Source organism: Marmota monax, unplaced genomic scaffold, assembly GCF_021218885.2.
Source record: "Marmota monax isolate L192 unplaced genomic scaffold, Marmota_monax_Labrador192_F-V1.1 WCK01_AAM20220418_F8-fsc00125, whole genome shotgun sequence".
Classification (NCBI taxonomy): domain Eukaryota; kingdom Metazoa; phylum Chordata; class Mammalia; order Rodentia; family Sciuridae; genus Marmota; species Marmota monax.
In genome coordinates this window covers 12,561,204-12,587,228 of record NW_026695235.1, presented here as the reverse complement: position 1 = coordinate 12,587,228, position 26,025 = coordinate 12,561,204, and the positions used below count along the sequence as shown (strand labels likewise).

The 26,025-nt window shown below is 55.2% G+C and overlaps 2 protein-coding genes across 2 annotated transcripts in view; both read left to right on the top strand.

The window, feature by feature from the left end:
• Positions 1-3,570: 3,570 nt before the first annotated feature.
• Tspear (thrombospondin type laminin G domain and EAR repeats) overlaps positions 3,571-26,025 on the top strand; it is a 103,350-nt gene continuing 80,895 nt past the window's right edge. Inside the window, exons 1-2 of the mRNA XM_058577229.1 lie at positions 3,571-3,664; positions 6,282-6,502. Coding sequence (XP_058433212.1) covers positions 3,571-3,664; positions 6,282-6,502 — 315 coding nt within the window. The remainder of the gene's footprint in view (positions 3,665-6,281; positions 6,503-26,025) is intronic.
• Positions 11,194-25,976, top strand: LOC124089264 (keratin-associated protein 10-7-like). Its single transcript, XM_058577225.1, has 2 exons — positions 11,194-12,224; positions 24,815-25,976. Exons 1-2 carry the CDS (start codon positions 11,354-11,356, stop codon positions 25,678-25,680), a joined length of 1,737 nt encoding a protein of 578 aa, XP_058433208.1. The 5' UTR covers positions 11,194-11,353; the 3' UTR covers positions 25,681-25,976.

Sequence of the window (26,025 nt, the reverse complement as noted above, 5' to 3'; positions counted from 1 at the left end):
AGGAATGGTCTTAATCATAACTAGATAGATCTCCAGGCTCATGTAGAGGTGGAGAGGTAACTGGCTCAGATATGGGATATTTGCGGATTTCAGCCTGAGATTTGGCCAACTGTGTGATATGAGCCACTAGATCTGCAGTTTCTTGGTCTTTAGGGATATCATTTCTTAGGAATGGTCTCCCATATAAGAGCTGAAATGGGCTGAGCCCTAATGTCTTTGGGGTGTTCCTGATTCTGAGCAGTGCTAAAGGAAGCACCTTAGGCCATGGGTGGTGGTTTCTTGAGTTTTCTTAGATGTCTTTTTAAAATATCGTTAGTTTTCTCTGCCCTTCCTGAGGATTGAAGTCTCCATGCACAGTGGAGATGGTATTTGATGCCTAAGGCTTTGGATATCCCTGAGTGACCGCTGCCTTAAAGGCTGCTCCATTGTCACTCTGCAAGCTTTGAGGCAACCCAAAGCGTGGGATTATTTCCTGTAATAATGCCTTGACTACCTCTCCTGCCTGTTCAGTTCAGGAGGGGTAGGCTTCAGTCCACCCAGTAAAAGTCTCTATCATAACTAATAGATATTGGAATCCATTGCTCTTAGGCATGTGGGTAGAACCAAGTTGCCAGACCTCCCCAGGGAACTGTCCCGTCCTTTGTAATCCTGGGGGCTTTTGGCAGAATTAAGTGGATTATTTCTTTGGCATGTTTTACCGGCTTTGACTATTTGGTGGATAGTCTTTGAAAGATCCTTTCCTTCAAATATCTCTTAGGTTAATTTGAGAGCATTTTCTTCTCCTAGGTGGAAAGATTGATGTAAGGTATGTGAAATCTTCCACTGGGAATTAGCAGGTAAATAAAGTTTGTCACCGTCCATTTGAATCTGCCCAGAGGGTAGAAGAATACTCCTTTAGCTGTGCCTTGTGGGTTTCCTCCTGGGTGTACTGAGGTCTTATCTCTGGGGGAGGGCCTGTCCATATAAAGGGGCTACAGTAGTTATCTGTGAATTCCCCTTAGCAGCCTCCTTGGCTTGTTGGTCTGCTAGTCTGTTCCCTTCTGCTATCTCATCTATCCCTTTCTAATGTCCCTGGCAATGAATTACTGCTACCTCTTTGGGTAAATGGACAGCCTCTAGCATCCTTAAGATCTGCTCATAGCTCTTTATGGACATTCCCCCAGTCGTTGGAAATCCTCTTTCCTTCCAGATTGCTGCCTGTGCATGCAGGATCAGGTAGGCGCATTTGGAGTCAGTGTAAATATTAATTCTCTGTTGTTTCCCTATTTCTAATGGTCTTGTTAGGGCTATCAATTCAGCTAGTTGAGAGCTTGTGCCTGGGGGCAAAGATTGTGCCTCTATGGTGTCATGTAAGGTCTCCACAGCATATTCAGCTGTGTTCTCCTGGTTCCATAAAGAACTCCCATCTGTGAACATGGTGAGGTCAGGATTGGACAGGGGAAGGTTTTGAAGGTCCTTCCAGGCTGAGTAATTTATAGCTAGGACTTGTTGGCAGTCATGTTCAGGATTTCCCTCTAATTTCTCTGGGAGGAAGGTAGCTGGGTTTAAATTAGAACAAGTCCTTATTTGAGTTACAGATCCTTCTAAAAGTAGGGTTTGATATTTTAGAAGGTGATTGTCTGAGAGCCACAGTTCTCCTTTTGTATTTAAAATTCCTGAGAGATCATGGGAGGTGTAGACTATAAGGTCTCTTCCCAGGGTGATTTTAATTGCCTCAGGGACTAGCAAGGCCACCACTGCTCCTGCCCTCAAACAATGAGGCCATCCTTGAGACACTAGGTCAAGCTCCTTACTGAGATAAGCTACTGGCTGTTGAGCTGGTCCCTTCTTTTGTGTGACCACTCTTAGGGCTATCCCTCCTCTCTCAGTGACAAATAGGTTGAATTTTTGTTCAGTGGGTAAGCTGAGGGCAAGGGCTTGGAGTAGGGCCCCTTTCAATGCCTTAAAGGCCTTAATCTGTTCTGGTTCCCACATGAGGGAAGGCGCTCCTTGACCTAGTGTCTCTCTGAGGAGGCCGTAGAGAGCCTTAGCTATCTCCCCACAACCAGGGATATCCAGGGGTCCAAGGCCCACAGTATCCAGTTATCCCTAGGAGGCCTCTAAGTTGTCTTATGGTCTGAGGCAGAGGATACTGTCCTATGGGGGTCATTCTTTCTGGTGCTGGCTTGCGAGTTCCTTGAGACAGCTGTAATCCTAAGTATTGGACTTGTTCTTGGCACAATTGAGCTTTTTTCTTTGAGACTTTATAACCCTTATCAGCTAAGAAGTTTAAAAGCTCTTTAGTGGCTTCCTGATGTCCCCTTTCAGTGGAGGCACACAAAAGTATATCATCTACATATTGCAGGACAGTCAGAGATGTCTTATCTCTGAACTCTGTTAAATCCTTAGCTAGGGTTTGGCCAAACAGATGAGGGCTGTCTCTGAACCCTTGGGGTAATACTGTCCAGGTTAGTTGAGATCCACTCTCTGGTTGCTCAAAGGCAAACAGATCTTGTATTGGGAGTCTAAGGGCATACAGAAAGGGGCATCCTTTAAATCTAACACCGTGAACCAGGCAGCGGCTGCTGGAATCTCAGATAACAGGGTGTACGGGTTAGGAACCACAGGGTGGAGGGCAACAGCTGCTTGTTAATGACTCTCAGGTCCTGAACTAGCCGCCATTCCCCACTGGGTTTCTGAATTCCTAAAATGGGCGTGTTACATGGGCTGTTGCAGGGCACTAAGAGTTTCTGTACTTTGAGGTTCTGAATGATCTTTAATAAGCCCTTTTTTGCCTCTGGGCATAGGGGACATTGTCTTTGATGTGGAAAGACAGAAGGGTCTTTTAAGACTGTTTTGATTGGAACTGTACTTTCTGCCCATCCAATTTTGCCTTCAGTAGCCCACACTTCAGGGTTAATATCACATTCTAATAAAGGCAACATAATGGCCCTCTCGGTCCTAAATTCATTGTAATGGACGCGTGAAGTTTTGAAACTAAGTCCCTTCCCAGTAAAGGGGTAGGACATTCTGGGACTCTCAGAGATGCATGAGAAAACATCACCCCGTTCCACTCACAACTCAGTGGGGGAGTAAGCCTTCTGGTGATCTTGTATGGTCACAGTACTAGAGGACAGAGGTCCGGGGTGGGAGGTGAGCACAGAATAACTGGTGACAGTAACTAAGAGGAAGGTGACCTCTCGGCTCCCTATGGAGAAGCATACCCGGGGCTCACTGTGGTGATCGGAGTCACGGGAGCCAGAGTTGAGCCCTGCCCCGTCAGGCCTGTGTGGAGGGGTCTGGCTTCAAGGATCCACGCCCCTGAGGACAGTCACTCTTCCAGTGATTGCCTTGACATCTAGGGCAGGGCCCCTGAGGTGGTCACTTGGCCTTTGGGCAATCCCGTTTGAAATGTCCTTCCTCTCCACAATGGAAACACGTCCCTTTTGTGGACTGAGGAGCATTTCGTCTTCCTCCTGCACCCTGGGAGCTGGCTCCTCTAAGAGCCGATACCAGCGCTTCAGTCCTTCTGTCTCTGAGCTCTTTCTCCTTCTTTCCCTATTACAGAAAACCGAAGTAGCAAGTCGGAGGATGTCATCTAAAGATCGATCAGGGCCATGTGCCAATTTGTGTAACTTCCTCCGGATGTCTGGGGCTGACCGAGTGAGAGATCTGTCCTTTAAAAGTAGGTGGCCCTCTGTGGACTCAGGATCCACGGTGGTGTGTTTTCTCATACTTCCCTGAGTTTCTCCATGAAAACAGCAGGGCTTTCCTGGGGGCCCTGAAGAATTTCTGAAACATTACAATAGTTAATGGGCTTTTGCTTGATTCTCCTGAGGGCCTTGAGGACCAACACTTGGAAATGGCTGATTTTCCAAGCTTCTTGCTCGTCATTTGGGTCCCACTCAAGATCATCTCTGGGAACTCCCTGTGCTCCAGATGGGTGATTGGGTTTGCTCTTAGTCTGTTGTGCTGGGGAAGGAGCGAGGTGTAGGTCATCCCCAAATTCCTCGGCTGCTCTCAGAGTTGCTTCCTTCTCATTGAAAGTCAAGGTCTGGTTGAGTAATAGCATAACATCTTTCCAGGTGAGGTCAAATACCTGGCATAAGTTTCGAAATACCTCAATATATTTATTTGGGTCCTCCAAAAATCTCCCCAAGTCTGTTTTTATCTGCCTTAGGTCTTGAAGGGAGAAGGGGGTATGTACTTTGATACATATTTGGTAACATATTTGGTCTGTCTATTGGGGCAGATGCAGAGAGGCCAGGGTATGGAGGACAGGAGGGTCGCTGTTGCGCACCAACAGCAGATGGAGATTTTGTGGGTCCTCCTGATTCTTTCTCCTCAGTAGGTGATTCTTTAAGATTTTCTCTCTTCATGGCAGATATCATGGCTAAGTCTACACTGTTGGCATAATTTGGGATTTTCCCTTAGAGCAAAGAAAACCTGTACATATGGCACCTCACACCATCTCCCTTCCTTTTGTAAAATTTATCAAGCTGTAAAATTGTATTAAAATTGATACTTCCCTCTGGTGGCCAGGTTTCTCCATCAGGGAGTTCGTATTGAGGCCAGGCCTGGTGGCAGAAGAAAACGAGGCGCTTTTTCTTGAGCGTCTGAGGGTCAAATCTATCCCAGTTTTTCAATATGCAGGTTAGTGGTGCACCTGGCGTATTGGAGAGAGAGAAGCTCCCGTCTGAGTGAGAAGAAAACAGGACTTAGGCGCCCGCGCTGTGCTGGAGAAAACTGTTCTCATTAGGGACGTCTCCCTAAGCTTCAGCCTCCTAAATGGTCCAGAAAACCCGTCTCTCACCTTGCTTTGCCAAGGGGTTTCTGGTCCCCTTTAGCAAAGTGCTAGGGTCTCAGTTTGCCCTGTGCCAGAGACCCTGGGAGGATTCAGACTTAAGGGCGTTACTGCTTATCCTCCCGGCCACTAAAACCCACAGCAAAAGAGAATTGTGCACTCTTCTTGTCGCCTTTGCTCTGTAGACTAAAGGAACCGTCTAAGGGTGAGGGATATCTACTGGTTGTAAGGTAGCGCTTTCTATCAGAGAGATTACGGGAGGAGTTGATTCTAAAAATGCCTCTCTAGCAGCTTAAAGAGAACACAGCACATTTTAACATTGGGGCGGTAAAGCAGACTAGTGAAAGTTTCCTATGCACCCAAGGGAACCTGGGCAGATTTTGCTAATTATCCCATGCCTTTCTCTCAGTCCTGCAACCTGAATTGCTAACATTTCTGACCTGCGAAGGAAGGGGAGCATCCAGGAGGGGTTGGATGCGGGGTTGGGAGTGTTGCGTAGCCCACACGGAGGCAAATGTGATTGGGGCTTTCCCTCAGTGCCATTCATCTACCGATCACCCTAGATACCCCTGAGGGCTGTCGGGAGGGGGCTCAAGAGAAAGGAACCTTAGGAATACGTCTGAGTGTAGCCCAGACCGGAATTCTGCAGTTGTTCCAAACTCCTTCCTCCACCTCCACGCATCCGAGGCAGATCGGGATTCGGGACACTGTGTATCTCACACCAATTGCTCTCCAGGCCCAGACAGAAAAGTTGGAAGTGGCTTTGGCAGAACCCAACAAGCCTGCTCTGTATGGACAGGTGATTGAGAGCTGCCTAGGCCGGGAAACCTCTCACCCGAGTCTTGAAGAGTGGCGGCTGCACTAACTGCATCTAAGTAGCTGTCAGGTGCCCACTTCACCCTCCAGAAAGAAAGAGAGAGAAAGATGCACCTCAGACAGACGTGGGGTGCATGGAGAGGAGCTTACCTCGGTGTAGATCTCGGTGGGACCTCCAATCTATTACCGCTGTTGACCGGTGACAAGTCCTTGCTTCCCCAATGCTGAAGTATGACACCAGAGAAGCACGCCGAGGCAAGGTCGGAGTGGACAGTAGAGGCTTTATTAAAGGACAGCAGAAAAGACTTCTCCCACCCAAGAGGTGGAATCCGGGGAAGGGCGCTGTCTTCCCTTCTTATAGCTAAGTCTTCATGCAGCGTCCCCCATTCCTGTCCTTGTTCTGTTACCTTTCAGTGATGGAGGTAGGTGGAAGGCCCTCAGGGTGGGGCACAGGTGGGCCAAAGGAGTAATCTGGGCATCTTCAAGTTTGCTGGGAGCTGTTTCGTTAACATTTCTTTCAGATGGGCTCTGGGCCTTGGGGACGTTAACATTCATGAGTTGTTCTGCTTTCCCGGAATTCATTCTTAACACGGCTCCATTTTGGATCTTACTCGATATTAGACCTGATTTACCTAACTACACTGACTACCTGTCCTTAAATCTGGCTTCATCTTTGACACAGACCTGCGGCCCCTGGACGTCCTGGCGGAGGTGGTCCCTTCGGATGGATCCGCAGGCAGAGTCAGGACGGTGCAGGTCCTCGGTGCCCGGGGCCTCCAGCTCTCGGCCGCCCCGCCCCGTGCCTGGAGCTTCCCTGCATCGAGGATTTTCTTCAGATGTGACCTCTTCCCCGAGGAATTTTCCATCGTTGTGACCTTGAAAGTCCCCCGCCTTCCTCCCAAGGTCAGTGCGATTTGGTTCTTGGCTTCAGGAAAAGCAGAGCTTCCTTCCTCTTCCATGTTTTCGATGCCAGTGCTGGCCAGGCCCCTCTAGTGGGCAGGGCAGCTGCTCAGGCCTCTGGGGGCATCTTGGGATCGAGTGGCCTGTCCTGCTGGGGAGTGAGGCCCCCCACAGCAGCTGCGGCAGGGTCGGCCTGCCCCTGGCTGGGGGTCGGCTGGCGACACCCGAGGTTGTGCGTGGGTCTTATCCTGATGTTCTTTGGCACTTCAAAGTGTGCAGCTTGTGGCGGGCTCTCCTGTGGTGCGTGGTGCCATTGTCCCAGGTCTAGCATGGCCCCTTCCCACCACCCCGGCCTGGAGGGAGGGAGGCCAGGGGTGCCCCTCGCTGCCGTCCCCACTCGGACACACACTGACACGGACACCTGGGGTTCTGGACGATGCACAGCAGACAAAGGTGGGTTTCTCTTTGCACTTCCAAATCGCCAGTCAAGGAGCAAAGCCGGCAGCCCAGCTCTGGGTCGTCGGCAGAGTGGGACACTGGCGTGGCCCCCAGGGACTCCCAGGCTCCAGTCCTCCCCTCCTGTGCTGTGCTCTGTCTCGCCTGCTGGACGGCCCCTGCGTGACGGCGTGTGGGGCCGCCCAGTCCTTCCACTCGCTCCCTCTCTTCCCGCGTGAGTCCCCCGTCGCGGGTTATGTTCTGCACCCTGCCTGTGACCTTCCAGGACGTGGCCATGTCATGGACGCCCCGGGTCTTCTGCTCCTCAGCTGGGAACCTCTGGTCTTCCCGCCCCTCAGCTGTTAAGGGGACGCTGCTGAGTGGTCACGGCCCTGCGTGGCGGGCATGGTCCCTTTCCCCTGGGGACAGGCTGAAGTGGGAGCCTTGGGTCTGGGCAACTCCAGGGGTGACTTTTGAGAGCCAGCGGTGGCCAGGGAGGGTTGGGAAGGCTGTCCCTCTGGTTTCCAGAAGGGCCCGCAGAGCCACGGTGGGTGTTGGTCTCCTGGGACCCGTGCGCTGTCCCTGCCCGGCTTAGTGCGGCTTAGTGTGGCTTAGCGTGGCTTAGCGTGGCTTAGTGTGGCTTAGCGTGGCTTAGTGTGGCTTAGTGTGGCTTAGTGGTGTGGCTTAGTGTGGCTTGCTCCTCCTTCTCTGGAGCCTTACGGTGGGAGCTGGGCCCGTGACCCTCAGTGCCGTGATGAGCTGCTGTGACTCTCCCGGCCGGTGCTTCCTGAGCTTTGGTCCCGACATCTGAAGGTCCCTCCTGCTCTCTCTTGAGGTCCTGCCACCCTTGAGGAGTGCGGCTCCGTTTCCTTGGACCCGAGTTTCCCGGGTTTTCTGTTATTGGTTTTAGTTTCATCCTGCGGTGGCCAGAGCACACGCTTGTCTTCTTCTGTCCTTTGGAGCCTAGGAGGTTGTCTTCGGCCTGGCCCATCTTCTGTCCCCGACAGTGTCTGTCCAGGACAGAAGCTGTGTCCTCCCACGGGGGGGGGGGGACGCTAACAACCCGTCAGAGCACCCAGGCCGTCCCAGGTTCAGGCCCTCTTCCTGGTGGACCCTCTGCCTGGCCCAGCCACTGCCGAGGCCCGAGCGTCCAAGTCCTCAGCCAGTGCTGCCTCACGCCCTTCCTGTCGGCCCTGCTTGCTGTCACTGTGTTGTCACTGCCTGTTTGTAGACATTCGCTCTGTTGTCCTGAGGCTCTCCTGACCTATGAGGCGCTTCTTCATCTCCAGCAAGACCTCGCCTCGGGAGTCGACCCTCCCTGCCAGTCCACGGCCACCGTGGCTGCCCTGCGGGTGCTGTCTGTATCACACACTCACACTCACTCACACTCACAACACTCACGTACAAGCTCACACACGTATATGCACGCACTCACACATGAACACACATGAACACACATGCACGCACTCACACACTCACACACACACACGAACACACATGCACACATGAACACACTCACACACACATGAACACACATGCACACACTCACATGCACACATAAGCTCACACACTCACATGCACTCACAAGCACAAGCATGCACATGCACATGCACACACACACACTCACATGCACTCACAAGCACAAGCATGCTCATGCACACACACATGCACAGTCATGCATAAGCACACACATGCACACACACATAAGCTCACACACTCACATGCACTCAAACACATGCACACACACACTCACAAGCACAAGCATACACATGCGCACACATATGCACACACAAACACACACGTGCACAGTCATGCACAAGCACACACACTCACATGCACACACATGCGCACACACACATGGACACACCTTGCTGTCCTTGTCTGACTTGACTTCACGTCTGAGTCCCCCGTGTGGAAAGCATCTGGTGGAATCCTGATTTTTAGAAATCTGCTCTGACAGTCTCTCACTTGATTTCGATTCTTCAATTGGTGCGAGTTCGAGTCACAATTCTGTATTCACACATTCACCTACTTACTAACTGCTCTGTAGCCCCGTCCGTCAGGGGTGCTGTCCTGGTGGTCCGGGTGCCCTTCCGCATGCGTGTCCTAGCCGGGGTGGGCAAGGTGGCTGCCTGCCCCTGGCCTCTGTGTGGTCTGTTCAGTGTCATATTCTCCCGTTTCCGTGCCCTTTGGAAGGTCTTTCTTACTTATTTCCCTCCGTGTGGTTTTGCTATCTCGATGGCCAGGGGCATGTTAATGGAGCCGGTGGTTCCAAGGTGAAGGGCTGCGTCTGCCGGAGGGTCTGTGCTTACCTCTAGGCTGGCACGTGCCCTGGAGGGTCCCTGGGGATGGGTACAGCAAGGTCCCGTCCTGGGCAGCTGCAGTGTGGCCACGCTTGCAGGGCCCAGCCTGGTCCTGGTGCGGTGGCCCAACGTTTGGGACTCGGCGCTGCAGTGCCAGCATGCGGTCGGTCAGCACTGACCCTGAGAGCTTGGCTCCCCTGTGTCCACGGGTGGCTGCTTGTCTCCATGGGCCTCGTGTGGCTCTTGACGTCCATGCTGAGAGTCTCACGGCGCCTCTCCACTTGCCCTCCGTGTGGCCGCACACCTGCTCATTCTGACTCACCTGAGCCAGCCTCCGGTCAGCAGTGGTCCGGCCCCACGACGCGCAGGCTGCCGTCCCCGTGACACGGTCCCGCCTTCCCTCATGGCAGCCTGCTGGTGTTGCGCCTGCCAGCCCTGCCACGGCCTTCGCTCTACCAAAGCTGTGACTTCTGAGGAACCTGAGGAGACCAGGGTGGACGTGCCTGTGGCCGCGTCCCGTCGGGGCTGCTCGGCCATCTTCCCTGGACTTGAGCTGGCCCCGGCACGGCTTCCACTGCCCCACGCACCTCCTTGAGCCTTGCGTCACACACGTCCTCGCTGTGTTTAGGCCACCAACACGGCCCACGCTTTGACCCACTGGCCTTTTAGTAAGTGGGGAGAGGAGGGGGAGGCGTGTCCGTCCGCCCCTTGTGACCTGGAGCGGCCTCCGTCACCACATCTTGACTCTCACCTGGGGTAGTTCCCTGCCGTCACCTCTCAGCCTGTCCCTTCAGGGGCTGTGACAAGCCGGCTGGTGGCCTTTGGTGACCTGGGGGTCTTCACTTGGCCGCCGTGTCTGAGGGAGGGCTCCGAGGGCCCGGGCTCTTGGTGGGTGACACCCTGAGAGCTTGGCCTTCCGGCCTCCTGAGCCTGGGGAGGAGCCCGACTCCCCTCCGCGGTCCCTCCCCATGGCTCCCGCTGCTCTGGGGCCCTGGGCCTTGACTTTGGGCATTTTCTGGGTTTGTCTGTGGGTCTTCTGTGTGTGACCGACTTGGCCCTTTGAGTCCTGGGCGAGTAGTGGGCATTTCCGTGGGTCCCGCCAGCTCTGCCTTCTGACCTGACTCAGCAGAGCTGCACCCGCGGAGGCAGAGAGGCCCGACCTGCAGCCCGTGGAGCCCTGGGCTGCATCGGCAGACTGCGGCCGGCATCACTGGACCTGCTCTGGACACTTCAGACGTGGCGCAGAGTACCAACCATGGTATGAAGAGACGGGGCCCATGACCAGAGCTCGGGGTGCTCGTCAGTCCTGAGCACTGGACGTGGTGCCCACCCCAGCCAGCAGCAGCCCACAGGAAGAGGCCCCTGTGCTCCCAGACACGGCCACTAGATGCTCGGGGTCCGTCCCGAGGGGATGGGAGCTGCCCCGCCTGGTGTTGTGGCGTCAGGGTGCTCGGGGAGAAGAGCCGTGTCCTCTGCACGGGGCTGCAGGAGCCCTGAGCCCTGCTGCAGGGAGACTGTCCAGGCCCAAGGAGAGGGGCTGGAGAAGTGGGGCGGCCAGCCCTAGGAGTCCCCCTCATGTGCTGGGCCTGCACCTGCTGCCCGCTGCCCGCAGCCCCAGGAAGACTTGCCCTCAGGCCTGCCCCGGGGACCAGCAGGCGTAAGCACGCCCCAGGCTCCCTGACCGCCAGCAGCACCAGCTCCTGCGTGGGCCGGGCCAGGCGTCGAGTGGACCTGTGCAGAGCAGGGCACTCGCAGCACCTCAGGCCCAGAGCTGGGGCCCCAAGCCCCCTCCCAGAGGGGGACATCTGTGCTCAAAAACGAGCGCTCCTGAGGGACAGGGCTCTGGGCTCCAGAGGGCCACTGCCTGCCACTGTCCCTGCACGAGGGCACTTGGGTGCCATCAAAGCATCTCGCTGGTTTCCTCCAGGGACAAACACAGCTCAGGACAGCGTGCACACGCTGGCCCGGGCACGCAGAGACGCAGCCTGGCGCCAGGCCACAGCAGGAACAGGAAGGCTTCCCCCAGCCTGGCCAGGGGACAAACAGCAGGGGTATAAAGGAGGGAGGCCATGGCCACTCACACACTCACCCACCCACCCCCTCCAGCACACCCACCATGGCTGCCTCCACCATGTCCGTCTGCTCCAGCGACCTGAGCTATGGCAGCCGCGTCTGCCAGCCCGGCTCCTGGGATTCCTGCCCCGACTGCTCCTGGCAGGTGGACGACTGCCCAGAGAGCTGCTGCCAGCCCCCCTGCTGCGCCCCCAGCTGCTGCCAGCCCAGCTGCTGCGCCCCAGCCCCCCGCCTGACCCTCCTCTGCACCCCAGTGAGCTGTGTGTCCAGCCCCTGCTGCCAATCACTCTGCACCAGCTCCTGCACCCCCTCCTGCTGCCAGCAGTCTAGCTGCCAGTCTGACTGCTCCAGCTGCTCCCCCTGCCAGCCGTCCTGCTGTGTGTCCCTCTGCTGCAAGCCCGTGTGCTGCAAGCCTGTGTGCTGTGTGCCCATCTGCTCTGAGGCTTCCTCCTCCTGCTGCCAGCAGTCTAGCTGTGAGCCCTCTTGCTGCTCCTCTTCCCCCTGCCAGCCGTCCTGCTGTGAGCCCTCTTGCTGCTCCTCTTCCCCCTGCCAGCCGTCCTGCTGTGTGTCCCTCTGCTGCAAGCCCGTGTGCTGTGTGCCCGTCTGCTCTGGAGCCTCCTCCTCCTGCTGCCAGCAGTCTAGCTGCCAGTCTGACTGCTGCAGCTCCTCCCCCTGCCAGCCGTCCTGCTGCGTGCCCGTCTGCTGCAAGCCCGTCTGCTACTACAGACCCTCCTCCTGCGTGTCCCTGCTCTGCAGCCCCGTGTGCAGGCCCGCCTGCTGCGTGCCCGCCTCCTCCTGCTGTGCCTCCTCCTGCCAGCCCAGCTGCTGCCGCCCGGCCTCCTGCGTGTCCCTGCTCTGCCGCCCCACCTGCTCCCGCCCGGCCTGCTGTGGTGTCTCCTTGGGCCAGAGGTCCTGCTGCTGACCGGCCATGTCCCCAGGCCAGTGGGCTCAGGCCCCACCCTCCAGAGTAACCCTGGGCCAACCCTGACTCCCACAGGACGCACGGCGCCCTGGCACACTCTGGACCTCTTTGCCTGGAGCCCCTGCCCCTCTGGTGGGCAGTGCTGAGCCTGGGCAGCCTGGCGGCCCCCCGTGTGGCGTGCCCTCTGGGCGTGGGCGGTCTGCCCTGCCCTCCTCCTGCCCCCTGGAGGGAGTGACTGTCAGCAAAGGCCGTCAGCAGCGTCCCCCCTGGAGACCCACTTGCACATCTGGCCAATGGTGGGAGCTTGGACGTGGTGTGGAGTGGGCTGACTTGGGAACCTGGTCTGAGTCCAGGGTGACCGCACCAGCAGGGCTGCTGTCCCCTCCCCTTCCTGCTCTGTGCGTCTGTCCTCACCTGGCCCCGCTGAGTGTCCTCCTCCAGGACCCCCGCAGCCTGGACTCTCCCCCTGGGTCCTCTGCCCACTCTCCGTCTCCTGAGTGGCCCTTTCTCCCTAAGTCAAATAAACCTCGCGGCCCTGACCCTCCCCGTAAGCTGCCTTCTGTTCTGAGTGGTGACCTCACCGTGGCCTCTGTCCACTCGGTCCCTGCGCCTTCCCCCTCCTGGTTCTGTTTCCCATGTGCTTCCTTCGAGGCTGAGCAACGGTCCCTGCCCTGAAGGGTGTCAGGGGGCACCTCAGAGGCCTCAGGGTGCCCAGCGGGCTCGGGGAGCAGGACCAGCTCCCACGAGATTCGCGGACCACCCGACAGACGCCGGCTTGAGCTGCAAGTGCCTGGCAGGGGGGAGGCCGCGGCCCCTGCGGACCCCACCGGGTGGGCGGGGGTCCTGGCTGGCCCTGCCTGGGAGGACAGCCCTGGAAGCCCTTACTTGGCGAGTGTCTCCCCGACCCTCCAGGCAGGTGCCTCTGGCCTCGAGTTCTGTCCCTTCCTCCCGCCACGCCCATCAGGCCTGGCTAATCTGCCAGGTCAGCGAGGCCGTGGGGGACGGGCGGCTCTGGAGTTGGCTCAGGGCTCGGGTCCGAGGGAGGAAGAGCCTGACCCAGGGCCGGTGAGCCCAGGGGGTAAGAGGCGCCTGCCCTGCCCTCACCTCCAGTGGAGTCCAGCTTTTCAGCCCGTCACGAAGTGGCCGAGGAGCCGAGGCGTGTCCAGGGGACTGTGGCCACTGATGGGTCAGGCCCGTGGGGTCACACTGGGCCACTGTGAGAGCCAATGAACCCCGTGATGCTGTGTTCACTCGGGAGGCAGCTGCCCGCTGAGTTGCTTGCTGGAGTTAAGGGCCGTCTGAATGCCCTGGTCCTCGGCTGACCCCACCAGTGCCTTCACCCCCTGAGAAACCCCCAGAGCTTGCACCAGGCGGCCCTGGAGGTCCAGCCAAAACCCGCGGCCCGCTTGGACCCAGCTCTGAGCCACCCTCTCAGCCTCCTGCCACTCTTGGGGACATTTTTACCTTGGTACTTTCAGCAGATAATTGGCCAAGTGATCTGACTAACAGGCGCCCAGAGTGGAACCCGGGAGATGTCCTCCTCCGGACTGATGACTCATGTCTGCCCCTGGCTGTGCTGGAGGTGACCCCTCCTCTCTCGTGGTGTCCAGTGTCGTTTCCCCCCTGTCTGTGCAGACCCGGGGCCGGGCCCTGGCCACTCCTGTCTGGGGTGCACAGGTCCTGGGAAGGCAGGACGGGGAGCCTCCTGGGCCGCTTCCCTCCAAGCCAAGTCCCTGGGCAGGGGAGTGGGCACAGCTGGACGAGCTGCCCTGGCCCTCTGTGCAGCGTCTGGCCTGGGTTGGAGGAGCTGCCTTGTCCCTGGGCTCAGTAGGACCTGCACCTTAGGTGACCTGTCACCAGCTGCCCTGCTCTCTGGGCCACTGTGCCACACGGGGGCCAGGAGGGGCTCCTTGTTCCCTGGCACCGGGTGGACACAGTGGCTCTCCCACTGCCCGTGGTCAGCCAGCCTGGCCCGGCAGCTGGCCTCCCTGCCCCTCTGGGTGAAATGCAGGAACGGGAGCGTGTTTCCAGCCTCGAACCTGGTGGCCAGGCAAAGCCCTCAGCTGCCCAGCCGCGGCTGGCCCACAGCATGGGCGCGAGGCCCCTGCTGGACAGGAGAGCAGGCTGCTGCCCACAGCGCTCACCTGCTGCCTCCTGCTCTTGGTGACGTTGGGTCTGTTTGAAGGTGACGTTGGTCACCTCTGTGGCTTGGTCTTACGGCCACCTGGAGAGGCGTTTTCACCCAGCGCGAGGCACAGGCGGGATCTGTGGCCGGCAGCCTGTCCACCCCGGCCTCCCGCCCGGCCTCTGCACTCGAGGTTGCCTCTTACCTCTGCTCCCGTCTGTAAGAGGCCGCCGTGGGCGCCAGGCTCTCTCCTCACTTCTGTTTTGGGAAACCCCTGTGCTCGCGCCATCCTGGAGACCAGCCGGAGCTGTGCTTTGTGCTCACTTTACATTTATCAGGTCAAGGGAGGCAGGATCGCGGGGCAGCAGCCGTCAGCGGTCAGCACGGCCCCTCAGCCCAGCTCCGCGCTGCAGGGATCGAGCCTCGGTGGAGCTGCGAGCCCTGTGACGGCTGCTGGGCCGTCTGGAGGTGGTGATTGGGCTCAGTGACATGTCTGGATGTGGCCTGCGTGTGCCAAGGGCTCCTGGGCTGGAGCCTGGTTCTCGGTGACATGAGGAATGGTGGGACCTTGGCGCTAGGGCCAGCGGAAGTCATTACTGCCCCTCCCACCCGTGGCTTCTGTGCCCCACGTGATGTGTCCCTCTCACTCCCTCCCACCACAATGCCATCTGCCACAGTGTGACACAACAGTGGGGACCCTTGCCAGAGGCTGGCACCATGTTGAGGGGACTCCCAGCCTCCAGGACTGTGAGTTAAGCAGACCTCTTTTCTTTATAACAGCCCAGCCTCAGGCACTTTGTGACAGTGGTGAAAAGCAGGCATATAGCACGACTGTCACTTCAGGGGATGCACTGGCTGCACTCACAGGCGCCAGGGCCACCAGCGATCAGTGGCGCCCATGTCATCCTGGAATAAAGCCCTGGACTCTTACTGCCATTCCCGTGGGATGTGGTGCCCTCTGCGTCTTCTACGCATTCGTGTTTGCAGCTGAGCACAGCTGGCTCATGGAGCCCGCAGCGTTCTCCTGACTCTCTGGGTGCCCACACCTCGCGCCCACCCTCTGCACCTGCCTCCAGCTCTCACTCTGTTTGCTGTCTGCAGTCTTAGTCCTGGCTGCTCTAACCAGCACCGTCAGCTGGGGCTGGATGCAGCCCTGGAGGCTGCATGGAGGCTGCGTGGAGGCGAGCAGCGTGGGGCAGTCCTGCTGACCGGGACCTTGGGTGAGGGCACCTCACACCAACAGTGGTGCCTGCACTGGAGGGACCCCTCCATCCTCCTCCAAGGCACTGGCCTCAGTCGCCCCGTCCTCAAGTGACCCACCGTCCAGGCCCCATCACCCCAAGGACCTGCCTTGAGCGGCCACACGGGGCCAGGTGTCAGCAGGACGTCTGTCCGTGCAGAGCATTGGAGGGAGGTCCGTTGGTTCTTTCTCAGCTCCCCCAGGAGCTGCCGTAGTCCGCAAAGAGCCAGTGTGGACCTGACGCAGCACACGCTGTCCCGGTCCCGCGGATGTGGCCACACTGTGTTCCTCTGGACCCGGCTTGTGGCAACCTGACGAGGTTCTCCCTGCTGAAGGGACCAGATTGTCCTCTGATCGACAACCAGCCCGTAGGCGTGGTGAGTGCTCTGAGGACTGGCTCCCGGGAGCCACTCAGTCCCCCGTCCAGACACGGCGATGGTGCTGGCTGTCCCGAGAGCTGGCCCTGGCTATCCCCCTGGTCATCGGCGTGGTCCTCGCGGTGCTCTCTCCCTGGCCACTGAGCCGGCGTGGCAGGTCTCGGCTAAACCCGCTGCTTACTGTCCCTCCTGCCGTCACACCGTGGCTGTGTCTTCGCTGCCTGAGGAACGCCTGGCTCTCCACAGAGCCACTCACGATCTGGGCCACCTGCACGTCCCTCCAGCGGGGGCAGTTTGTCTCTTCTTCTTTAGTTTTGTTCTTCTCATGTACGACAGCGTGTATTCTGACGTGTCCTATGGACATGGAGTGGACTTCCCATTCTGTGGTGGGACATGATGTGGACTAACTGTCGTGAGTCGTAGGAAAGTCAGGTCTGATTCTTTCTATGTCTTCCTGTTCCCTCTCCCTGCCTCCCCCCATCCCTCTTTGTCTAATCAACTGAACTTCTATCCTTCCCTCCCCATCTTGTTGTGCATCAGCACCCACATATCAGACAGAACGTTCAGACTTTGGGGTTTGGGGATCGGCTTATTTCACTTAGCTTGAGAGTCTCCAGGCACGTCCACTTACCAGCAAAAGCCACAATTTCATTCTTCTTTAAGGCTGAGTAATATTCCATTGTGTATATGTACCATATTTTATTTATCCATTCCTGTGTTGAAGGGCACCTGGGATGGTATCATAGCTTAGCTATTGTGAATTGAGCTGCTCTAAACACTGATGTGGCTGCATCTCTGTAGTGTGCTGATTTTAAGTCATTTGGGTATGAATCTAGGAGTGGGATGACTGCGTCAAATGGTGGTTCCATTTCAAGTTTTCTGAGGACTCTCCATACCACTTTCTATAGTGGTTGCCCCAATTTGCAGTCCCACCAGCAGTGTATGGGTGTGCCTTTTCCCCCACGTCCTCGCCAGCACTTATCGTTGCCTGTATTCTTGAGGACTGCTATTCTGACTGGAGTGAGGTGAAATCTCAGTGTATTTTAATTTGCCTTTCTCTGATTGTAGAGAAGTCGAACATTTTTTCATGTGTCTGTTGACATTTGTATTTCTTCTTTTTTGAAGGGTCTGTCCAATTCCTTTGTCCATTTATTGACTGAGCTATTTGATTTTTTGGTGTTAAGTTTTCTGAGTCCTTTTTATGTCCTGGAGATCGGTGCTCTACCTAAGGTGCACGTGGTCAGGATTTTCTCTCATTCTGTCGGCTCCCCCTTCACACTCTCGATGGTTTGCTGTGAAGAAGCCTTTTAGTTTGATGTGATACCACTTGTTGAGTCTCGATTTCACTTCTGTGCCTTAGGAGGAATTTGGTTCCTAACTGACGTCATGGAGCTCTGGGTCTGCACCTTCCTCTAGTAGGTGCAGGGTCTCTGGCCAATGCCCAGGTCCTTGACGCACTCTGAGTTGAGTTTTGGGCAGGGTGAGAGATCTTCATTCTGCTACGGATGGATTTGCAGTTCCCAGCACCGTTTGTTGAAGAGGTCACCTTTTCTCCAATGTATGTTTCTGGGCCTTTGTGCAGTATGACTTAACTGTGTCCCGTGTCCCCTGGTCTGTACCACGGGCCTATGTCTCTGATCTGGTGTCAGTGCCGTGCTGGTTTTGTCCCTGTAGCTCTGAAGTATAGTTTAAGGTCTGGTGTTGTGAGGCCTCCGGCTTCACTTTTCTTTCTTTCTGAGAGTTGCTCTGGCTGGTCTAGGCCTCTGTTTTTCCATGTGAATTTCACGAGTGCTCTTTCTATCTCTATGGAGAACGCCATTGGGATTTTCATAGAAACTGCATCAGATCTGTCCAGCACTTTGGGTGGTAGGGCCATTTGGACAACGTACTCGGCCTCTCCAGGAGCCTGGGAGATCCTCCATCTTCCAAGGTCTTGAGCTTCTTTCTTTAGTGTCCTTTAGTTTCATTGTCGAGGTTTTCTCCTCTTCTGTTAGATTGATTCCCAAGAATCTTGTCTTTTTCTGCTGGTTTGAACACGACTGCTCTGTGGGTGTATGACTTGCCCATCACTGAGTTCATCGTGAGTTCTCTAAGTCTTCGGGTGGAGTTTATCTGGAACTTCTAAACACAGACTCCTGTCGTGGGCACAGAGGGTCGCTGTGAGCTCTTCTCTCCCTATCTGTCTCCCTTTAATTCCTTTCCATGTCTGATGGCTCCGGCTTGAGTTCCCAGGACTCTGCTGAGTACAAGTGGTGAGAGAGGGCCTCCCTGTCTTGTTCCAGTTTTTCATTTTTTCCCTGTTTAGGGTGAGGCTGGCCTGGGCTGAGCGTAGGTGGCTTTCACAAGGTCCGGGTCTGTTCCCACCGTCCCCAGTTTTCCTAGTGATTGTACATGAGGAGGTGCTGCGTCCTGTCAGATGCGTTCTCTATGCCTGTTGAGATGATCATATGGTTCTTGTTTTTAAGTCTATCAATGTGATGAGTCACGTTTATTGATTTCTGTATGATGAACCAAACTTGCATCTCTCGGGTGACCCCACTTGATCACGCTGAGCTATCTTTTTAATATGCTTTGTATGCGATTTGCTAGAATTTTATTAAGAATTTTTCCATCTATGTTCTTCAGGGATATTGGCCTGAAGGTTACTTTCCTTATGCGTCTTTGTCTGCCTTTGGAATCAGGGTGATAGCTTCACAGAATGAGTTTGGAAGGTTCCGTCCTTCTGTATTTCATGGAATACTTGAGGAGGATTGGTGTTAGTCTTCTCTGAAGGTCTGGTAGAGCTCAGCTGAGGATCCGTCTGGTCCTGGGCTTCTCTCTTGGTAGGTTTTTGTTGGTGTCTTCGATTTCACTGCTGGAAATTCATCTGTTTAAATTCTCTATGTCCTCCTGATTCAATTTCTGAGATTATCTGTATTTCAGTAGCATCTGTCATGGTATTTTCTTTTTCACCACAAATTTTAGTAATTTGATTTTTTCCCTCTTTCTCTTGGTTAATTTGCTAAGGCTTTATCAATTTTATTTATTTTTTCAAAGAACCAACTTTTTATTTTGTTGATTTATCTGGAATTTTTTGTTGTTGTTGTTTCAAGTTCATTGATTTTTGTCTCTGATTTTAATTATTTCTTGACTTCTGCTTTTGGTGTTGATTGATCTTTTTTCTAGGGCCTTGAGATGTAATGTTAGGTATTTACTTGGCGACTTTGTGTCTTTTCACGATGAGCTCCCCTCTTAGAGCTGCCTTCGGAGTGTCCCAGAGGTCTTCTCATGTACCTCTAAGAGTTTTTTCATTTCATCCCTGATTTCTTGCGCTATCCATTGGTCATGCAGTGGCACATTATTTAGTCTCCAGGTGTTAGAGTAGCTTCTGTTTTTTGTTTATCATTGATTTCTAATTTTACTTCATTATGGTCTGATAAGATGCAAAGTATCATCTCTGTATTTTTGCATTTGCTTTGTGCTCTAATATATGGTCTATTCTAGAGGAGGATCCATGGGCAGCTGAGAAGAAAGTACTCAGTCATTGATGGTAGAATATTCTATGTATGTCTGTTAGGTCTGGATTATTGATTGTATTGTTTAGTTCCATAGCTTCTTTATTTAGTTTTTATTTGGAGGATCTGTCCAGTGGTGAGAGAGGTGTGTTAAACTCACCCAGAATCATTGTGTTGTGGTCTCTTTGCTTTTTAAAATTGAGAAGTGTTTGTTGATGTACATGGATGCTCCATTGTTTGGACATGAATATTTATGATTGTCATGTCTCGTTGATGTACAGTTCCCTTAAGCAGTATGGAATGTCCTTCCGTCCTTCTAAAGTCCACTTTATCTGTGGTGAGCTAGAAACCCCTGCGTGTTGACGGGATTCATGTGAGGGGTGCTCCTCCCATCCTCTCATTCTGTCCGTGGATGTCTTTATCTATGAGGCGAGTTTCCTGGAGACAGCGTATTGTTGGGTCTTGTTCTTAATCCAATTTGCCAGTCTGTGTCTTCTGAGTGATGAATTTAGACCATTTATGTTCAATGTTATTATTGGAAATGATTTTTATTTGCTGTCATCTTATTTCTGGATTTTAATTTGAATGAGTTTCTGCTTTGATTGGCTATTCTTTTAATATTTATTTTTTAGTTGTAATGGGCACCATATCTTTGTTGGATTTATTTATTTATTTGATATGGTGCTGAGGCTCGAACCCAGGGCCTTGCACGCTCTAGGCGAGCGCTCTACCGCCGAGCCCCAGCCCCAGCCCCTGACTAGCTATTCTCATAGTGTAGTTCCTGCCTTTGCTGGTTTTCAGTTATACCTCTCATTTCTTCTTCATGAAGTATTTTATTGAGAATGTTTTATAGTGCAGGCTTTTAGTTGTGAACTCTTTTAACTTTGTTTATCATGGGAGGTTTTTATTTCATTGTCAGATCTGGACTTTAGTTGTGCTGGGAATGGTGTGCTTGGCTGGCTTCCGTTTACCTTCAGAGCCTGGTACACATTGTTCCAAGACCTTTTAGCTCTGGGGGTCTGGGTTCAGAAATCACTGAGATCCAGATTGGTTTGCCTTTAGATTTTACCTGCCATTTCTCTCTGGCAGCCTTTAGAATTTTTTCCTTGTTCTGTATGTTAGGCATTTTCATAATAATGTGCCTGGTGTGGGTCTGCTGTAATTTTGTGTGTTTGGGATCCTGTAATATTTCTGTATTTGATTTTCCATTTCATTGTTAATGCTTGGGTGATTTTCAGCTCTGAGCCTTCATCTATCCTGATAAATCTTATATTTGGTCTTTTCATGATATCCCATATTTCTTGGAAGTTCTGTTCATGGTCTCTTAACATCTTTTCTTCATGGTCAACTTTATTTTTAAGATTATATATTTTGTCTTCACTGCCTGAAACTCTGTTTTCCAAGTGCTCTTGTCTGTTGGTGATGCATTCCATTGAATTCTTAATTTGGTTTATTGATTCCTTCATTTTTGAGAATTGGTGCTTGACTTTCTTTCAGAGTCTCTCTCTTTATTGAAGTGATCTTTCACTTCTTGTATTTTCTCTCTGGTTCCAAATCTTACATCATCCTTTACCCCAGATCAGTTTAAGAACATCCTAAACTCATTCTCTGACATTTCTTCCACTGTGATCTTAATGGATTCTGTTGTTGAAGTACTTTGCTTTGTTTGGGGCAATTTGTTTCCTTGCTTCTTCATGTTGTCTGTGTGTTTGTCCATCTCACAGTGTGGGTCTGAGACAGTAGTTTGTACCCTGTGGGCTTACAGTGCCCTGAAGGTGTTCCTCACCATTTAGGGGAAGCAAATAATAACAACAGCCAATGCAAACAATATACAGCATTAAACAGAATAGTTCCTACTGTGATATCTACAATGTTAATTATCACGATAAACAGAAACGATGTGACCAGTTACTGTCCACAGTAAAAACAAAGTATGCAAAAGTGTTTCAGGTTTTGAACAGAGAACAAAGAGAGAACAGAAGTGATGTAGGATGTGATGATCATGAATGGGGAGGAGAGAAAATAGAAGTTAAAAAATTAAAGAAATATTGAAAGAGAGAACAATGGAGATTGGCTGTTAGCAGAAGAAAAGAGAGAAAGAGAATCAAGAGAAACAGAAAAGGGAGAGAAAAATTGCATATAAATAAAAATTTAGAAACATAAAAATGAAAGAATATAAGCCCAAACTGAATTATGCAAATTCAGTCCTCAAAATACTACTCCTCAAAACACTGGTCCATCAAAAATAAATGCCTTCACACAATGCTAGAAGTGAGAAAAACGAAACAAACATGACTATGCAGAAGTGTCCAGGGACCATTCAGGTCACAATTGAACAGAGAAGAAGAAGAAAGGGGGGAAAGGTCTAATGAAAAGCTACAGAATGGTTCCTGTGGGTCGGATGTTCTCGGCTTCCCTTCCCAGAGCACTGGGTGGGTTGTGGGGTGAGAGGGTCCCACAGGGAGGCCCTGGAGCAGGGGGGGCTTCCCTTCCCAGAGCACTGGGTGGGTTGTGGGGTGAGGGGGTCCCACAGGGAGGACCTGGGTTGTGGGGTGAGAGGGTCCCACAGGGAGCCCTGGAGTGGGGGGGTCTTCCCTTCCCAGAGCACTGGGTGGGTTGTGGGGTGAGGGGGTCCCACAGGGAGGCCCTGGGTTGTGGGGTGAGAGGGGTCCCACAGGGAGGCCCTGGAGCAGGGGGGCTTCCTCGGGCTCAGGCTGGTCTTGGCATGGTGATGGCCTGAAGATTCTAAGTCAGTGCCCTTCCCAGGACCAGCGGCTGCCAGTCCATGTGGCGGAATGGCCCTCCGGGGAGCTTCCCTGGGTGCCACTGTGTGGCGGAGCCAACCCTCTGTCCCCTCTGTCACCTGCAGAACCTGTGTTTCCTGGTCTCTCGGTTTCAGTCTCCAAACTCAATTAAAATATTCATTTAAAGTGACCATTTAAAATTCCTGTGGGATGTGTCTCCCCAGCTGGTCCTGCAAGTGTGGGGGCACTGGGGGTGTCCACAACCAGGGTCCCCTGTGTGAACCCCTCTCCGGGTTTGATGATCTCCTGGTCACTGAAGCCCCCACGGTGGCTGTAAAGCGACTCCTTCCTCTGCCCCTGCGGGAGCTGGGACAGGTGTGGCTCCTTTCCCACGAGGATGAGTGCGGCAGCCTTGGGTTCAGTTCACCTGTGACCCTTCCACGTCCGACACACTCAGCCTCTGAACATGTGGCTACCTTAATCCCCTGTCCCCTCCACTCTGCTCCGGGGTGCCCATTGGGCACGTGCCACTGCTGGTGGCAGCGCTGGGGATTTCTGCCTTACTTTGTCCCACCTCTGGGTCCCCGTCGGCCTTGACTGTGCAGAAGTAATGCCCAGTAAAGTCCACCCTTTTGCCGCCCACCGTGATGGGAGGCTGCCCAGGTGCTGTCCTGGTTTCAGGCCATGGAGCAGCTGGCCAAGCCACCTCCACGCCACCATCTTGAGTGGCCAGTGGGAGGTTTGAGTCCTTCTGTTCCGTGTGAAGTGTCCTCCGCTGCTTGTCCTCTTCCTTCTCCGCTGCCTCTTGGAATGGGGACCCTGATGGAGAGCAGGTCCCGTGTACAGAGCTGGTGGCTTCAGCTCTGCCCGCTGGGCCGTGTGGCCTTTCTGTGTTGAGGTCCCTCGTCTGAGCAACTTCGTGGAGAAGTGAAAGTGGACATGGCAGGTGTGGAGTGCCCAGGGGCCTCACAACAAGGTCACTGCTGCACGATGGCTTCTTGTGGCCCTTGAGCTGCGTTGGGGGCTGTTCTTCCTGGGGTCATGGGGTCCACCTTCTTGGGTCCTGCTCGTGAGCGTCCCTCTGGCCGTGGCCCCTGCTCCCTGCCCTGGGTCTCCGCTGTGACATGCTTGGTGAGCTGGGTCTCCAGCATCACCTCGGGGGGGGGCACAGGGTGCCATGCCAATGGCATTGGGTGTGGTGTGCCCTGGTGTCCACTCAGGGCCACTTGGGCTCAGATGGAATTTTAATCAAGATTGAATGATCTCAGTGGAGGGGACAGGAGCCACAGCTGAGGACCCCAGCCCCATCACCTCCTGAATTCACAGACTCTGGTGTCTGACCTTCATGAGGTTTCCAAGGTCACCCTCATCTCTGCCACCATCTATGCACTTCTGCACCTCACCCTCCGGTGACAGCATCGATGGCTTCTCCCACCCGGCTCTCCCTGGGAGGGGCAGGTGTGCAGGGAGGGGCTGCGGTCTGTCTCCCTCAGCCCCACCAAGAACACAGCCTGGGACAGCCACTCACTCCATGGGTGACACACTCTCATGGTGACAACCTTCCACTTGCAAATATCAGACACTGACGTCACATTCCACGTCCGGGCTTGTTGCTTTGCCTGGGCCTCTAGGACAGCAGTAGAAGGTTCCAGGGCCTGTGGGCCTGCCCGACTGACGTGGACACCTCATGAGCTAGATAATCCACAGGAATCTTTGGCCACCGTGGAAACTGGCTCTCTAACCTGTCCAGGACTGTGTGGCTCCGACCCAGCTGGGGCGGCCACGGGACCTGGAAAGGTTCTTGGAGGAACTGTCCACTGCCTGTGCTGGGCCAGGGATCTGGGAGGGGGCATGCTGACTGTCCCCACCCTGGGCCAGGGCTACTCTGCCAGGCTGACCCCCTGGGCACAGGCCTGGGCCACAACACGCCCCTCCAGCTCCTCCACCCACCTCGCTCCACACCACCTCCTGCTGGTCACCTCCATCCTCAGGTGCTGACCCAGGACCGCCATGCCATGACAGTGACCACAGGCTCTGGGGAGGCTCAAGGGCCAGACGGACAGACTGGTCTGTGCCCAGGTCTCACTGTCCTGATGCAGAGATGTCCAAGGAGCCCTGGCCTCCCTGGAATGTCCATCTCCACGGGGACGAGGTCTCCCTGTCCTTGCTGCCCACAGCAGCATCAGATCACAGAGACCAGCCACAGGGAGGGCCACCCTCGCCTGGGCTTCTGCCCAACCCAGGAGGCTCCACAGGCCAGGCTGGTCCACTGCGCCCAGAGGCCAAGGACACACAGAACGTGTCCCCGGGGCCAGGAGCCAACACCAGATGCCCTGGCAGGGGCCCACGAGGGGCAGGGTCAGCCCCCAAAGCAGCACCTTCCTTCCAGGTGACCCAGGGGACTCAGCAGGGCAGCAGCTCTGCCAGCACCAAAGGGGGTTTACGAGCTGAGCCCTAATGAGGGGCCTCAGGCGCCAACACCAACCAGGAAAGGGAAGGGCGCGGCTGGGCCTCCTGCTGGCCCCTGGACGGGTATAAAGGCCAGAGCCCTGAGTCCTCACACACTCACACACACTCACACACACATCCACACCCCCTCCAGCACACCCACCCACCCCCTCCAGCACACCCACCATGGCCGCCTCCACCATGTCCGTCTGCTCCAGCGACCTGAGCTATGGCAGCCGCGTCTGCCAGCCCGGCTCCTGGGATTCCTGCCCCGACTGCTCCTGGCAGGTGGACGACTGCCCAGAGAGCTGCTGCGAGCCCCCCTGCTGCGCCCCCAGCTGCTGCCAGCCCAGCTGCTGCGCCCCAGCCCCCCGCCTGTCCCTCCTCTGCACCCCAGTGAGCTGTGTGTCCAGCCCCTGCTGCCAATCAGTCTGCACCAGCTCCTGCACCCCCTCCTGCTGCCAGCAGTCTAGCTGCCAGTCTGATTGCTGCAGCTGCTCCCCCTGCCAGCCGTCCTGCTGTGTGTCCCTCTGCTGCAAGCCCGTCTGCTGCAAGCCTGTGTGCTGTGTGCCTGTCTGCTCTGGAGCCTCCTCCTCCTGCTGCCAGCAGTCTAGCTGTGAGCCCTCTTGCTGCTCATCCTCCCCCTGCCAGCCGTCCTGCGGTGTGTCCCTCTGCTGCAAGCCCGTGTGCTGTGTGCCCGTCTGCTCTGGAGCCTCCTCCTCCTGCTGCCAGCAGTCTAGCTGCCAGTCTGACTGCTGCAGCTCCTCCCCCTGCCAGCCGTCCTGCTGCGTGCCCGTCTGCTGCAAGCCCGTCTGCTGCTACAGACCCTCCTCCTGCGTGTCCCTGCTCTGCCGCCCCGTGTGCAGGCCCGCCTGCTGCGTGCCCGTCTCCTCCTGCTGTGCCTCCTCCTGCCAGCCCAGCTGCTGCCGCCCGGCCTCCTGCGTGTCCCTGCTCTGCCGCCCCACCTGCTCCCGCCCGGCCTGCTGTGGTGTCTCCTTGGGCCAGAGGTCCTGCTGCTGACCAGCCGTGTCCCCAGGCCAGTGGGCTCAGGTCCCTCCTCCCCACCCCCGGGTGTCCTGACCCCAGCCTGCAGGAGCTCACACAGTAGGACCAGCTCCTGCCCTTCCTCCCCCGTCCAGCCCAAGTCTGAGGCCTCAGCCCTCCCTGGCTGCTCTCCGGCCCCACCCATGGGAGAGCTGGCTGCTGCACCCCACTTCCTGCTCCAGGCCACCACCCTCCCCAGTCGGGACTGGGTCCTCCTGACCCTGCTCTTGTCCCCAGAAGTGCCACTCTCTGAACATCAATAAAGCCTGTGCCCCACACTCTCTCTGCACTGATGGACACTGCAGGGGAGGGGCAGGGTGG

Excerpts from the sequence above, each read along its gene's own strand:
- LOC124089264 (XM_058577225.1), top strand. The coding sequence starts at position 11,354 with ATGGCTGCCTCCACCATGTCCGTCTGCTCCAGCGACCTGAGCTATGGC. Across the intron at positions 12,225-24,814 it reads CTCCTTGGGCCAGAGGTCCT|CACACCCACCCACCCCCTCC; the intron begins GCTGCTGACCGG and ends CACCCCCTCCAG.